The sequence below is a fragment of the Centruroides sculpturatus genome, unplaced genomic scaffold (genome assembly GCF_000671375.1).
Source record: "Centruroides sculpturatus isolate CEXI.00-Female unplaced genomic scaffold, Cexi_2.0 scaffold425, whole genome shotgun sequence".
Lineage (NCBI taxonomy): Eukaryota > Metazoa > Arthropoda > Arachnida > Scorpiones > Buthidae > Centruroides > Centruroides sculpturatus.
Window position 1 is genome coordinate 132,602 of NW_019384549.1, and position 16,237 is coordinate 148,838.

Below are 16,237 nucleotides of genomic sequence, written 5' to 3' on the forward strand. Positions count from 1 at the left end.
CAATTGATTCAAATAAACGACACTCTACTGTACTTATTTATTCATCAATGTACGATCCAAATGATCCTACTCATCATTTGGATCTGTCATAGCAAATAGGTGTCGTTAATAATGCAGTCACATGATGTAAGATAATTGCAGTATGACATCAGTGGGAGAGAGAAAGGAGGACAAATGGTGGTTCGGATAATTGAACATTTGGTTAATCAGTTTTTGGATAATTGAAATTCTACTGTATTCATTATAAAAGTATGAAAGGTATAAACAGTAAAATATGAAACAAAAATATTAATATCCCATGTTTCATCATTTATCACAAATGTTTAATCATGGGCATATAAATCAGGAAAGCAAAGGACATTAATTCTTAATGCTCTCTGCTCCCGACTCGTATGCAAATTTAATTAATTGGCATACGAATCAGTTGTTTGTGTTTTTATTCATGTAAAGTTTCGAGCAAATCAACCCCCATTTGCCTCTTAACCAAAGTTTTCCCCTATGCCTACATATTTAACCATCTCTATAATAAAAATAAATGTTAGATTTATTAATAATCTAATATACATGTTACTTACTTCTACAGCCAGCAACAGGATCCCCATAGTAACTGTCTTTACATCTACAAGTATAACTGTGCGACTGAGGAATGCAAACTGTATTTTCACCACAAACGGTAGGTGCCTTGCATGCATCTTAACAAAAATAGATTACTTTATTTTATAAAACGATACTGAATAATATATAAAAAAAATTAAATATTTCATAAACTATTATATAAAAAAATAAATAAATGTTCTTACCAATACACTTATAAAGATGCTGATCGCATATCTCGTGATCCTTGCACTCGTCATTTCTCAAACATTCCACTGCATTTGGAAAAATGAGCATTTAATAAACTTTAGGACGATTACAAAATTTATTATAATTTTTAAAAATAAAAATCTCTTACATTTATCACATCTGTAATAAGCATTTCCTGTATATCGTGGCGGACAAGAACAAACATGTTCATGATTAACCGTTCTACATTCTGCATTTCTTCCACAAGCAAGAGTATTTTCACAAGGATCTATTGAAATAATATAGAAATTATAATTATGTTTAAAGACGAAGCAATTAAATTTCTTACGTAAATTTCTTCAATTAACCTTTGCAAAATGGTTCTCCGTTTATCCGTATGCATTTAGCCGTTTCTGGGCAATCCTCGTCGCCTCTCGGACACATATTAGGATCGTGACCTGTTTCGCAATTTTTAATAATTTTAACTTATTTTCTAAAATATAATCGTATAATTTAATTTATAAAAATATATTTACATCCAGGATGAAGAAGTGGATCTCCGACTAGTCCAGTAGGACAACGACAACTGAAACTACCGGGAGTATTTTCACAAACTGCGCTACTATGGCAGGGATGTTGCTTACATTCATTGATATCTTTAAAAATATATTTAATTATTATGAATAATAATTATTATTATTAAATTATAAAATATTTTATATTTATTGTTACTAACCAATGCAATTCAACCGCCCGTTATTTTCGTAACCAGGTTCACAACGGCATAATGCTTGTCTGTCTCTTATCACACAAGTTCCATAAGGACCACAGTCCACACCACTGCAAGGACCTGCAAAAAATTGATAAATTGATAAACTGTAACTATGTACATGTACAGTACCTACATATACAGAATTACATTAATTATTGTAAAAAGATATTTACTTTCGCAATAAAATTCTCTGCATTGTTTATCTGTTGGGCAATCTGTATCTCTTAAACATTCCACTGTTAAGAAACAAAATAATTATTAGGTTACTATTATTTTATTTATAGTAAGTTTTAAATTATATTATTATACCTTTGATACATCCTTTATGTTTATCATAAGGATCTCCAGTGAATAAATCGATTTTTGGACATGAACATTGAAATTGATGATTTGATACCAAACATCTTGCATTTGGTCCACAAGGTTCTTCACCACATGGATCTAAAGATCAAATAATTCACTTTTAAAACTTTCAATGAAAAGTTTTATACTGTAAACGATTAAGCTGTGTTCACAAATAAACTTTTTTTGTTTAATTACATCTCATAAAAATTGTTTAATTACATCTCATAAAAAAATAAAAGCATAATACGTACCGATACATTTGGGGATACCATTTTCATCTTTTCCGCAAGCAGAATTTGGAGGACAATCCACGTTTCCGTTTGGACATTCTCCAGGACTTCGACCTGAATGTGTTTTATACAGTTATACTAAATATTTGTGTTAAAACTAATTAAATTACTAATTAATAAAATAACTTACATCCCGTGTAACCATCTCCGATATCGCCATCTCTGCAACGACAGAAGAAGCTGCCGGGTGTATTAACACACACGGCCGTGCTATGACAAGGATGAGATAGACATTCATCTTCATCTAAAATAAAAATTAAATTAAAATAATGTGAAAATAGAAACATTTATTTTTTAATAAAATCTTTTTTGTATTATTTTTTTACCTTTACAGCCAAGTGGTGTAGAAATAAAGCCCTGTTTACAAAGACAACGATTGCTTGTACATAATTCATTTAATTGACAGTCTCCATCTGTACGACAACCCACTGAAGAGAAAAATGAACTTAAATAAATTTCCAACAATCTATTTTAAAACAAAATGTCATAATACAATTAAAAATATCCTTGCCTTGACAGTATTGATTAATGCAGACTTCACGTACAGGACAGTTGCCATCCGAAGAACATATAACTATTGAATCATTTAAAGTAAGAGATTAAACACACATTAAAACAATTATTTTTCAAATTAAAATGTACTTACCCATACAGACACCATTAATGCAAACTTCTCCATCGACGCACTCACTGCATGGTGCACGGCAACGTTCTCCGACGCAAATCAATCCCGTCGGGCAAGGACTAGTAGGTGAACAACTACTCACAACTCTTTTACAACCAAGAATTGGTGAAGGTGTTCCTTCAAAACCAGGAGGGCATTTACAAGTGGCATTGTGAAGGCGAACTTCACAGAGAGCATTCGTGCCACATATACCCTTAATAGTACATGGATTTTGGCAGCTGTTTTGAATACAAGCTTCTGAAGACAAGCAATCATTATTATTTCTACAACCGAGATGGCAATATCCAGCAGATATACAAGCTTCCTGTTGCAGACAATCAACATGTGAGAAACATGGCTGTACACAATGATTATCAATACATCTCTCTCCTGTTGCACACTCCTCATTTTTAGTGCAGAATAATCTGCATTGCTTATCATCACATTCTTGATGGTCGCCGCAATCATCACTTTTTGAACAGAATACGGAAACACGAATACAACCATCTTGTGGGTTTGGATTTCCATGAAAACCTTCTGGACAGACACAACGCGGCTGATGATTAACCACACGACAAATAGAATTAGGTCCACAATTAAAGTGATCACAAGGATTTTTACACATTGCTTCCCCGCCAATATCGGATAGGCAAGCAGATTCCGAAGCACAGTCTATGTCTCCATTAGGACAAGAATTTGGATGACGGCAGCCTTCATGATAAGGATCTCCTATGTAGTTATCCGGACACTGACAAATATAACTTCCAGGTGTATCTATGCATTTTGCCGTTATATGGCAGGGATGATATTCACAATGCTTTATTTCTTCACATCCAAGCGTATAAGGTTCTCCCGTAAATCCCGGTCGACAATGGCAGACAGATTTATGATTCTGAGCTACGCATAATGAATTTACACCACAGGTATCAACACATGGATCTGTTTTGAAATGAAAATGGTTAATCACTAAAGTTTTATCTAACATTTTAAATTATACCCAAATCTTCTACATAATGAAAACATTACCTTCACAATGATATCCAGGTGCACAGTATCGTTTATCTGAGCAATGTTCGTCGGATAAGCATTCAACTAAAAAAAAAAAACATTAAAATTAGCACTTATCTTACAATGTCATTACACAGTTCTAATTTTGAAAGTCTGCCTTTACCTTGCCGGCATCCATGTGTAATGTCGTAAGGATTACCAACATACAATCCATTTGGACACTGACATTGTGCCTTATGATCAATAGTTATGCAAAGGGCATTAGGACCACATTTTGTGGATTCACAAGGATCTAAACAATAAACAAAACATTAATCAATTAATACCAACTTAAATATAGATTATTTTGTTTTATTTAATATACGTACCTGTGCATTTTCTCGTTCCTTCTCTGTCGGACAAACAAGCTTCATTCAGACCACAGGTAGAACTAATGTCGCATTCATGTCGTTCAATAGCTAAAATTTTATTTTATAAGTGAATTATTATAAAGCATTATATTTTGTATTTATAAGCAATTTCTGTACTTTTTATGCATCTAGAAGATTATAAATATATGTTGTTTAAATACTTACGAATACATCCTTCACGGCTATTTGGATCTCCCGTGTAACCTTCTTCGCAATGACATCTACCTCTATGATTCAATGCCACACAATTGGCATTTGGTGAACATGACAAATCTAAACAAACCTCTGGAAAAATTTAATCAGAAGAAGATTTATGAGTCGTATTGCAAAAAATATAATCCAAATAACATATCTTTGAAAACATTACCAGCACAAGTTAAAACACCAAGATTATCTGCTTTGCAAGTTGCAAATGTAGGGCATTCAGCACCAGCTTTACATTCATCTTCTGGTTTTACTATAATTAACGGTATTTACATTAAAATGTTAATTTATTTGGCCAATGTAAATATATAATTTTTGCATTTGCAATAAAAACTACTTACAAATGCATGCCATTATATCATTGCGATCTTTAATATATCCTTCTCTACATACGCATTGATGATAATGATTAGTTGCTACACAATCGCTATTTGCTCCGCATGTAACAAATTTACAAGCATCTAGAATGCGTAACAAATAAATTAATTGGTTTTAAAATGTTAAAATATTAAAACAAATATATTAAAATTAATATTCAAATAAAATTTTAAATTACTTTTTAACTATAAATAATACTAACCTACACACTTCTTTATGCCACTGTTATCCGATTTGCACACATCACTTGTTCTTCTACAATCAGTATCATGTTGGCATTCGTCCAATTTAGGTGGTGCTGTTATTAAATAAAATTTGTTTTCATTTTTTAGAAAATTTCAAAAGTTTGAAAATATTCCAATACGAATTCAAACCAATAACATCCCATAAATTTACAATAATATCACAATTCAGAGCTAAAAATATTATTTACAGAATTTAAATTGGAAAAATAACCATATAATTAAACATCTAAATTATTGATTTAGATTCTTGATAAATTCAGATCTTTGATGATAATTTAATTAGCAAGTGAGCCAATTTAATCATAGTTCTATATATTGTTTCTATAATTCTTTATAGAAACAATATATAGAACTATGATAGAATATTATATAATATTCTTGCTAAATTCTATTATTAGCAAGAAGACTTAGTCCTATATACATATGGTTTATATATTATATCTGTAGTTTAGTTCTATAGAGACAATCTATTTTTAACTATTAACAAAATAATGAAAAAATTTAATGGATACAAGTAAGATAAATCAATTAGTTTAATTAACTGTATCATTAATATTTACCTGAATCATATTTTCATGATTTATGTATAATAAAACAAATTAATTTACTTACGTCTACAACCATTGACCAAATTGAAAGGATTTCCTTTGTGATTAGGCAAACATTCACAAGTTGGATGATGATTTCTTACTATGCAATTGGCATTAGGTCCACATTGAAGGAAAGAACAAGCATCTACAGAAGACAAAATGTAGGTTTTTATAAACTTTTATCTCTTATACACAAAGAAATAATGAAAATAGGTGTTAAATATACATACCAACACAATCTAAAATTCCTTCGGGAACATGTCGACACACATGGGTCATTGGACAATAACTATCATCCTCACATTTATTAGGTTTGATCACTAGTTTAGAATAATTTCAATTAACAAAATATCATTCTCATTTGAAAAACAAATTATATATTTATGTATCTTTTATACATACATTTACAGCCATCATGTACATCAAGTGGATCTCCAGTGTATCCGGCAGGGCAACGGCAGATGGCAACATGATTCTGTGCAATACATTCAGCGGTTGGGCTACAATCTGCATAAAGGCACACAACTGCAAAGAAATTTATGTAAGAAAAATTTAATATAGGTCTTTCCTACTATTTAAGATATTAATGTTTATTTTTAACTTACAGACACATCTCCTTATTCCATCTGTGCCAGGTCGACAGACTTGATCATGAGAGCATCCACTATCTCCCACACATTCATGAGGTACTAAATATTAAAGATTAAGTATTATTAGTAAGAAAATATGATGAAAGATATAAATTTACTTATTTATTTTCATTCTTACATTCACATCCCTTGACTAGATCATATGGATTTCCTACAAAGCCATCTACACAAACACACTGAGACTGATGATTTTCTGTTATGCATTTTGCTCTTACACCACAATGAACACTTTCACAACCATCTATAAATAAAATGTAACAATTTTTAAACGTAAATACTAAACACAATCTATAATTCAGTTCAACGCAAAAAAAACTCTTTTCTTTGCATATAAAAAAAAGGAAGTTTACTAACCAAAGCAATCTTTAATTCCACGATTATTTAGTCGGCAAATAGAATTTGAAGGACATTGGTGATCAGTTTCACAAATATGTTCAGCTATAAATAATAATAATTTTAAGCAATGTTAGAAATTTTAATTGCATTCATAATATAAAATTAAGCAATGTTATTTTCAATTTAAAAGTTCATATAGATAAATAATTGCTTACGTTGTCTTTCACATCCTAAATCTTTATTAAAGGCATCACCAAAATAGCCTGGTAGACAATTACATAATGCAATGTGATTTGATACAGAACATAAGGCATTCTTCCCACATAAGACTTCAACACAACCATCTAACATAAAATATAAACTTGCATAAATATTTGTACCATATATAGAATTAAATCTTTGAGATATATTGATTGAAAGTATAGATAATTATATATAATTTTATAAAATATACCAACCTATACAGTCCTTTATACCTCGCTGATTAGTTCTACAGATTTCGGAACTGCTACAGTCACTATCTGATTTACAGATGTCTCGAGCTAAAAAATACATTACAAATATTTTAATTATCACCATTTTTACCATCTGCAAAATTAAAATATAAATATATTTTAAGTTCAAATAATGAGTTGCCAAAAAGAAAAACTTACGACGGCATCCTATTTGTAAACTTTCAGCATTTCCTTCAAACCCTGCTTTACATTCACAATGATGTTGATGATTAGTGGCTATACACTCAGAATTCTGTCCACATCTTTTGCCTCTACATGCATCTACAATTTACAAGTTATACAAGTTATATATTATCTAACAAATAAATATAAGATAAAATTTCTATACATTATAAACATGATTTTTTTTATTTCTAAATAATAAATAATATAGTTCATTTAATGTTGTTAAGATTTATCATTTTTGAAATATCCAATATTTATTCTGTTTATTTATTAATAAATTAAATAAACTTTAAATTTAAACAATATATAAATATTTACTTACTAAAGCAATCTTTGAATCCCTGTCTACTCATTTTACAAATATCGCTATCCGGACAATCATGATCAGTTTCACAGCGATTTGCTATAACAAAACATCATAGTGTAATTATTTAGATTTAAAACACAAATCATATGCTTATTATAAGAAATCTTACGTTGACATCCTTTCTGCATATTATGAGGATCACCACCGAAACCAGTAGGACATTCACAAATTGCATGATGATTTCGACCAATACATAATGCATTAGGACCACATTTTCTATTTTGACAGACACCTTAAAAATATACATAGTTATTGTTTTAAACAATTTTCATTAAGTTTAAACAATTTACAGTAAATTTAAATTTAAATGAAACTATACTTACTGACACAATCTCTAATACCATTTGATGTCAATTGGCAAACATGATCAACATTACAATCTGCATTTATTTGACATCCATCAACAATTGGTGCTGCAAATTAATATAAATATTAAATTGTATTTCTAACTCAAAAGAAAAATTAAAACTCGTAATTATTTAGTATCAAATTTTAAAGGGCAGTGTTAAAATTTCAGGAGATTTTAAAATAAAATATACTAAAATAAAAACACATTATCAATGTTCTCAACAGTGAAAGCTGTGAGAAAAATGATTGTCATATCAATAATGTATATAAATAATTATATTTAATATAATATTATACAATTATAAGTGATTCAAATAAATTGTCCATTTTGATTTCATATATTCTAAATACAGAAACCGAGCAAATTAAATTTCAAGGAACACTGTATTTTTCTATACTAAATGCATTGTTGCTTTCTCAAAAGATTTGGTGCATTGCCAACTAATGATATATCATAAATATCACAAAATAAATTCAATTTGATAAAATAGATTCAGCTAATAATAATTGTAATAATCACTCCCGAAGTTTTAACAAAATAATAAGTTTATCATATATACTAGTTAAGTTAATATATATAATTTTAATGAAAACAGGTAAAGAAAATTATGTTTTGCAGTAACATTACTATTGTATTTCTATTCAATTTATTATTTTAATAAGCTATTGTCATTATTATCAGACTTACGCTTGCAACCATGGAGAAAATCAACTGGATTTCCAGTGTATCCAGGATTACATTCACAAACTGGTTGATGTGCTCGTCCTATACATTGGGCATTTGGTCCACAACGTGTACTTTTACAGACATCTAAATAAAAATATTTGATTATTTATTGCAAGCTTTTTGAAATTATTAAGATTATAAAAAGATTAAAACTTACCAAAACAATCCTTTATATTATTTTCATTTGATCTACAGATTTTATATTCTGGACAATCTCTGTTAACCTCGCATATATTTGGAGATGGTGCTAAAATATATAATTTTTTAAGCAATCTAAATGTATCAAAATTAAATTATAAATATTAAAATATAATTACGTTGGCATCCAATATGATAATCATTTGGATCTCCAAGATATCCAGTATTACATTCACATATCGGTCTATGTAATTTTCCAATACAATGAGCATTTAATCCACAGTTATGTTGAGGACAAACACCTGTATGTAGTTTACAAAAGCAATTTTAAAATTTCTTATATAAAAACAAGAATTTTTTTAAAGTATTCTAAAATATTAATATATATTTAATATATACTTACGAATACAATCTTTAACCCCACTTTCAGTAGGTCTACAGATTTCATCTCCACTGCAATCAGCATCATGTGTGCATAGATCACGAGGAGGTACTATAAAATCATGAAATTAAAATTAAAAGAAAAACTGTAAGTAATGATACCTTCAATTTTAAAATTCATATATTAAAATGCTACTCACATTTACATCCTACATTCAAATCATATGGATTACCGGTGAATCCAGATGCACATTCACATATAAGTCTATGATTTCGTCCAGTACATTGAGCATTATCTCCACATTGCTTTTCTTCACAAACATCTAAATAAAATGGAAGTTAAATATATAGGTTTAATAAAATAATTTTATACTTTATAAAAATTTTATAAACATTTATATTTTATAAAAATAATATATTTAAACGACTAAAATTTATGTAACCATATAATACTTATGTATGTACAATACTGTTATAAATATATTGATTAGTTGTTATTGGAACCACAAATATTTTATTAAATATACATAAAAATTTTACTTACGAACACATTCTTTGTAGGCATCGCCTCTAATAACTACACAAACATGTGTATCTGGACAGTCAATACTAGATGTACATCTATCAAACCTTATTACTAAAAGTTAAAAAAAATCAATAATTTTTATATGTTCAAACTAAACTATATCTAATTTTAATATATAAAAAAAATTTGTAATTATTATTTAGGAGGTATAATAAAATCTAAAAAATTAATTGATCTTTTTAATTATAATTTCAACAGGTTTTTTTACTATCCTACTAACACAATTAAATTATTAGTTAGTGAATATTCATTAACTAACATTTTAGTTATGAAATTTTACAGTTATATTTCAATTTTAATAAATATATATTTTAATTTGCATATTTTATTTTAATACATATGCTCAGAACAGCACAATTGTAAGAAGCAGTGGTTGGTGAGAAAAAATAAAATGCAGTTTAATCATTAACAACAATTTCTATAATGCTTGAGGATGTCCTTTTAAAAATGGATGAAAACATTCGCTTCTTAAAATAATTCTTTTATGTTGGTTCATTAGTTTTATGATGTAGTGGATCTCGACTTCCTACAATGTTCTATTGTACTGACAAAAAACTTCATAACTTGTGTAAATATATGTCTAAATTCCTTCATTACAGTAGTTCACTCAAGATTTTATCTTAGGGAGCCAAGTTGAACAGATAAAAAAAACTTTTAATGTGAACTCAATAAAATTCCCATCTTACGTGACTCCTAATTCATACATAATATAGAACATATAGAAATAGAACACATTACACAATATAAATAAAAAAAGATTTTTAATTAGGAAAATATTTTTGGAAAATTTATTAGTGTTTCTTTTCCTTTTATTTTGGGAGTGCCAGGACCCCTTGGCCACCCCTGTATGTGCCCCTGAACAAAACAACCAAGAACCAACCCAACTTCCATACTGTGTTGTCAATATCTATAACCAATCAACCTTCTGTAATCATATATATTTACAAGAAAGGTTTGATAAGAAAAATCTCTCTCAATAATAATATGAATTTTCAAAAAATAGGATAAGGTTTATTTTATATTAGTATATAAGATAAACCTTATATTGATTATATATATCATAATATGTCATAATAGTTATGATATATAATATGTCATAACAATTATATCAGTGTCATAACTGATGTAATAATTAAAGCATAATGTACATCAGTATTATTATGCTGAAATATAATTTTAGCATGATGAGACTGGTGACATATATTACATGTTTCCTAAAAATCAAACATTGCTACAAATTCTTAAAATAATAAGATTATTGTATCTATACCAATCCAATACATTCCTCTCAAAATTTACTCAATTATTATGTTAAGCCTGAAACTTTTCACAGTTATTAAATATCTAATTTTTATGAAATTTATTAAATTAATAATTTATAGTAATACTTACATGTACAACCAGCATGTATATCATTAGGATTTCCGGAATATCCAGGTACGCATTCACAAAAATATTGATGCCTTCTACCAATACATTGAGCATTTGGACCACAATGAACATTTGAACATACATCTGAATCAAATTATCTCATTTAATATTCAAATTACCAAATTATCTAACATTAAAAAATATTAACAAATATTTTAATAACAGTATATATTTTGCATTACCTATACACTCGTTAAAACCTTCATTGTTTATTCTGCAAGCCGAATTTCCTGGACATCCAGAATCTTCTTCACATAGGTTAGGACTAACTGTCGGAACTGTAGGAGCTAGAGATGTTTTTAAAACAATAAATTTTAACATTCTATTTGGTGATTTAGGTCTTGCAATTTACAAAAAACTTACTGCTGCATCCTATTCCTGGATTACTTGGTTCACCAAACATTCCACTTGGGNACCAGCATGTATATCATTAGGATTTCCGGAATATCCAGGTACGCATTCACAAAAATATTGATGCCTTCTACCAATACATTGAGCATTTGGACCACAATGAACATTTGAACATACATCTGAATCAAATTATCTCATTTAATATTCAAATTACCAAATTATCTAACATTAAAAAATATTAACAAATATTTTAATAACAGTATATATTTTGCATTACCTATACACTCGTTAAAACCTTCATTGTTTATTCTGCAAGCCGAATTTCCTGGACATCCAGAATCTTCTTCACATAGGTTAGGACTAACTGTCGGAACTGTAGGAGCTAGAGATGTTTTTAAAACAATAAATTTTAACATTCTATTTGGTGATTTAGGTCTTGCAATTTACAAAAAACTTACTGCTGCATCCTATTCCTGGATTACTTGGTTCACCAAACATTCCACTTGGGCAATGACAATTTCCACCTTCGCAGAAAGCATTTGGACCACATACAACACTATCGCAAAGACCTATAAAAAAATTCATGTAATTTAAGTTAAATATTAAAAAATAAATTAAAAATAAATATAGAGAGTATATTTACCAACACATTGACCGTTTCTACATGCCTCTCCATTAGGACATGTATTATCATTTCTACAGGGACACCTTTGTCCGGCTAAACACCGAATTTCCGCTACAAAATATTATAAGTTTTACTATACTTGTTTATTTTATATTATTGATAGCTGAAAATTTAATTCTCAATAAGAATGCAACCGTTTCTATTTATTCAGCAATATATTCTATTTATGAATTATAATTTATTAACTAATATTTAAAAATCTTTATATGAAATAATAATAATAATAATGTGATATTAACTGATTGGTAAACAGAATATGCATTAGGAAAAAGACTTACTACAAGCAAAAAGAGGATTTCCAGTTCTTCCAGGTGGACAAGCACATAAATAACTTCCAACACTATTAATACAAGATGCACCAGTACCACATGGATTAGAACCAACACATTCATTTACATCTAAAATATAAAGCATAAAATTTCTTAAATTCACATAATAAATGATTTTACATGATAACAATAAAGAAAATTCAAAATAAAGATTTTAATTTTGTTAAATTAAAATTATACTTTAGATATGTACCATCTTTAATCTATGTAAAGGCATATTAATGAAATTTACTAAAATACATTAATATATTTATACATTTCATTATTTCAAATCTGAAAATATCTATTTTGTGTAATGTAAGTCTATATTTGTATTATGATGTTTACCTCTACAACTAATATATGGGTTTCCTTGTAGACCTGCAGGACAAACGCAATCCACACGACGTTGTCCTTCGACACAGTTGGCATTATTTCCACAGTCAGTGTTATCGCATCTCCTTTCCGTTCCTAAGTATTTTATATTTTATTTAATACAATATTAAAAAATAAAACTTTCACTTAAACATTCTAAACTGTATTTGTGTGATAGTTTTAGAAGTTATAAACTTTAACTTCTATAAAGAATATATTTTTTAATATATTTTATAGTACATATATTAATCACAAAATAAATTACTAACCACAAAGTCTGTAAGGATTTCCACTATATCCAGGATTACAGACACAACGATTTGGCACTGAATATACACAATGAGCATTAACACCACAAGATGGTACACAAATTGGTGGAAGTAATGCTGAAATAAAATTGTGTTTTTAATATAACTCATATACTTATATGCATTATTAATAAAAATTAGTAATAATATCTACACATAATTAACGATTTTATTTAATTAATTAAAACTTACGTGGTACGCAAAGAATGCGAGGATTTCCGATGAAGAAAGGTAAGCAAATACACTGTCCGATTCTTCCATCACAACGTGCTCCCACGCCACATTGTAGTCCTTCACACCTTTCTATAAGTATTTAAGTTTAAATTTATTTGTTTTAATATATAATTTTAACATTATAATTTTTACAAATTGATAATGAAAGTTTACACTCACCTACACACACTCCATCAATACATTCTTGTGTTGGTCTGCAAGAACTAGCACCTGTACATTCACGATCTAAATAGAATATAATGTATTTAATAGACAATTTTTCTTTCACATTATTAAATACTATTATTATTTTCTGTATTATTCATAAATATTTCATTACTTACCAGGGTAACAACCACCACCTGCCCAAGGATTTCCAGAAAATCCTTCTAAACAATGGCATGTACCTTCATTTGCAGAGTTAACAATACAGTGGGCATTAACTGCACACCATACACCAGAACATGCTGTAAACATGAAATAATACATAGCAAAGTGAAAACTATTATAATTAATTTTTATAATTTACTATAATCATAATACATACGAGAAGTACATCCTTTTTCTAAATCATTTGGATTTCCTACATAACCAGGTAAACACTTGCATACAGCTTTATGATCTTCTGCATAGCACTGTGTATTTGGACTACACCATGTTGTTGAGCAAGGATCTAATATATATATTTTAAGTGTATTAAATAAAAAACTGTTAAACNTTACTCCCTCTCCGCAACTCCTTTGCCTCTGGACGTCCAACAAAACTCGACCAATCTCAAAATCTTTATCACTTTATGAATAATAAAATGTATAAACTGTGTAATTACCGAGTTAAATTTAATAAAATGCAATATTACCGAGTTAAATTTAATAAAATGCAATATTACCGAGTCAAATTTAATAAAAATGCGATATATACTTTATACAATAATGCAATATTGTTCATTAATGCTGTATAAAATGCAATAATGGTTTTTAATATATTTTATAGTACATATATTAATCACAAAATAAATTACTAACCACAAAGTCTGTAAGGATTTCCACTATATCCAGGATTACAGACACAACGATTTGGCACTGAATATACACAATGAGCATTAACACCACAAGATGGTACACAAATTGGTGGAAGTAATGCTGAAATAAAATTGTGTTTTTAATATAACTCATATACTTATATGCATTATTAATAAAAATTAGTAATAATATCTACACATAATTAACGATTTTATTTTATTAATTAAAACTTACGTGGTACGCAAAGAATGCGAGGATTTCCGATGAAGAAAGGTAAGCAAATACACTGTCCGATTCTTCCATCACAACGTGCTCCCACGCCACATTGTAGTCCTTCACACCTTTCTATAAGTATTTAAGTTTAAATTTATTTGTTTTAATATATAATTTTAACATTATAATTTTTACAAATTGATAATGAAAGTTTACACTCACCTACACACACTCCATCAATACATTCTTGTGTTGGTCTGCAAGAACTAGCACCTGTACATTCACGATCTAAATAGAATATAATGTATTTAATAGACAATTTTTCTTTCACATTATTAAATACTATTATTATTTTCTGTATTATTCATAAATATTTCATTACTTACCAGGGTAACAACCACCACCTGCCCAAGGATTTCCAGAAAATCCTTCTAAACAATGGCATGTACCTTCATTTGCAGAGTTAACAATACAGTGGGCATTAACTGCACACCATACACCAGAACATGCTGTAAACATGAAATAATACATAGCAAAGTGAAAACTATTATAATTAATTTTTATAATTTACTATAATCATAATACATACGAGAAGTACATCCTTTTTCTAAATCATTTGGATTTCCTACATAACCAGGTAAACACTTGCATACAGCTTTATGATCTTCTGCATAGCACTGTGTATTTGGACTACACCATGTTGTTGAGCAAGGATCTAATATATATATTTTAAGTGTATTAAATAAAAAACTGTTAAACTTAAATTAAGATATATAATAGTTAATATTTTAATAACTTTAAATTCAACTTACCAATACACGTACCACCTTTAATATCACAAATTGCATTATGTGGGCATTCATTATTTGATGTGCAACCAGGAGCTCCTCTACCTAATAATTAAAATTTAAATTAAGTATTTCAATCTTTAAAAGGTTTCAATTTATATTAAAAATATAAATATGAATTTTCTTACATCCAGTTTCATAAGGATCTCCACTTGTTCCTGGAGAACATTCACATTGATAACCACCAACAATATTTATACATACAGCTCCAACTGCACATGGTCCATTAGGATCTATTGGCAAATTAGCTACACATTCATTGATATCTAATTTTAAAAAAAATAAAATGTAAATATTAATAAAACACTGTATAAAAATAAGTGAAGAAAATATAATTAAAATATGTTTAAAACTAATATAAAGTTATATAAATTGTAGTTATTGTTGAAACTGGAACATATAGGGAATAAATTAATTTTTAAAAACTAAATAGAATTTATATTTGTGACATACATAGATGAGAGATAAGAAAATATTTGTTATAAAGAAAAACATCTGTGAAAACAGAAAGTTTACACTATAATACTTTATCAACTTTATATAATATGTATATTTGCTTTTAAATGAATCAGAAGAATATGTAT

The 16,237-nt window shown here is 28.4% G+C and overlaps 2 protein-coding genes and 1 long non-coding RNA gene across 3 annotated transcripts in view; 1 reads left to right on the forward strand and 2 right to left on the reverse strand.

The window, feature by feature from the left end:
• LOC111623604 overlaps positions 1-8,879 on the forward strand; it is a 46,901-nt gene extending 38,022 nt beyond the window's left edge. The window contains exons 4-6 of the long non-coding RNA XR_002756453.1: positions 6,100-6,230; positions 6,297-6,375; positions 8,753-8,879. This is a non-coding gene — a long non-coding RNA (uncharacterized LOC111623604). The remainder of the gene's footprint in view (positions 1-6,099; positions 6,231-6,296; positions 6,376-8,752) is intronic.
• The window catches only part of LOC111623601 (fibrillin-1-like), a 36,320-nt gene extending 24,580 nt beyond the window's left edge, over positions 1-11,740 (reverse strand). Inside the window, 41 exon segments of the mRNA XM_023366231.1 lie at positions 576-692; positions 801-869; positions 953-1,072; positions 1,152-1,241; positions 1,320-1,439; positions 1,520-1,633; positions 1,729-1,791; positions 1,865-1,996; positions 2,152-2,244; positions 2,321-2,434; positions 2,517-2,618; positions 2,702-2,764; positions 2,837-3,793; positions 3,881-3,946; positions 4,026-4,154; positions 4,231-4,320; positions 4,438-4,557; positions 4,640-4,729; positions 4,818-4,937; positions 5,057-5,152; positions 5,712-5,834; positions 5,920-6,009; positions 6,092-6,214; positions 6,295-6,378; positions 6,458-6,580; positions 6,694-6,777; positions 6,891-7,019; positions 7,134-7,217; positions 7,329-7,451; positions 7,678-7,758; positions 7,832-7,954; positions 8,046-8,135; positions 8,759-8,881; positions 8,955-9,044; positions 9,115-9,237; positions 9,339-9,428; positions 9,517-9,639; positions 9,861-9,953; positions 11,295-11,417; positions 11,516-11,620; positions 11,697-11,740. Coding sequence (XP_023221999.1) covers positions 576-692; positions 801-869; positions 953-1,072; positions 1,152-1,241; positions 1,320-1,439; positions 1,520-1,633; positions 1,729-1,791; positions 1,865-1,996; positions 2,152-2,244; positions 2,321-2,434; positions 2,517-2,618; positions 2,702-2,764; positions 2,837-3,793; positions 3,881-3,946; positions 4,026-4,154; positions 4,231-4,320; positions 4,438-4,557; positions 4,640-4,729; positions 4,818-4,937; positions 5,057-5,152; positions 5,712-5,834; positions 5,920-6,009; positions 6,092-6,214; positions 6,295-6,378; positions 6,458-6,580; positions 6,694-6,777; positions 6,891-7,019; positions 7,134-7,217; positions 7,329-7,451; positions 7,678-7,758; positions 7,832-7,954; positions 8,046-8,135; positions 8,759-8,881; positions 8,955-9,044; positions 9,115-9,237; positions 9,339-9,428; positions 9,517-9,639; positions 9,861-9,953; positions 11,295-11,417; positions 11,516-11,620; positions 11,697-11,736 — 5,032 coding nt within the window. The 5' untranslated portion in view covers positions 11,737-11,740.
• Positions 11,739-16,237, reverse strand: part of LOC111623629 (fibrillin-2-like) — a gene marked incomplete at its 3' end in the record, with an annotated part of 45,879 nt that continues 41,380 nt past the window's right edge. The window contains exons 32-49 of the mRNA XM_023366287.1: positions 15,782-15,919; positions 15,618-15,698; positions 15,395-15,520; positions 15,192-15,314; positions 15,028-15,093; positions 14,827-14,937; positions 14,596-14,712; positions 14,121-14,246; positions 13,918-14,040; positions 13,754-13,819; positions 13,553-13,663; positions 13,322-13,438; positions 13,026-13,148; positions 12,648-12,767; positions 12,328-12,420; positions 12,143-12,253; positions 11,962-12,066; positions 11,739-11,863 (exon numbers count right to left, since the gene is read on the reverse strand). Of these exons, the coding sequence (XP_023222055.1) occupies positions 11,739-11,863; positions 11,962-12,066; positions 12,143-12,253; positions 12,328-12,420; positions 12,648-12,767; positions 13,026-13,148; positions 13,322-13,438; positions 13,553-13,663; positions 13,754-13,819; positions 13,918-14,040; positions 14,121-14,246; positions 14,596-14,712; positions 14,827-14,937; positions 15,028-15,093; positions 15,192-15,314; positions 15,395-15,520; positions 15,618-15,698; positions 15,782-15,919 (1,982 nt within the window). The remainder of the gene's footprint in view (positions 11,864-11,961; positions 12,067-12,142; positions 12,254-12,327; positions 12,421-12,647; positions 12,768-13,025; positions 13,149-13,321; positions 13,439-13,552; positions 13,664-13,753; positions 13,820-13,917; positions 14,041-14,120; positions 14,247-14,595; positions 14,713-14,826; positions 14,938-15,027; positions 15,094-15,191; positions 15,315-15,394; positions 15,521-15,617; positions 15,699-15,781; positions 15,920-16,237) is intronic.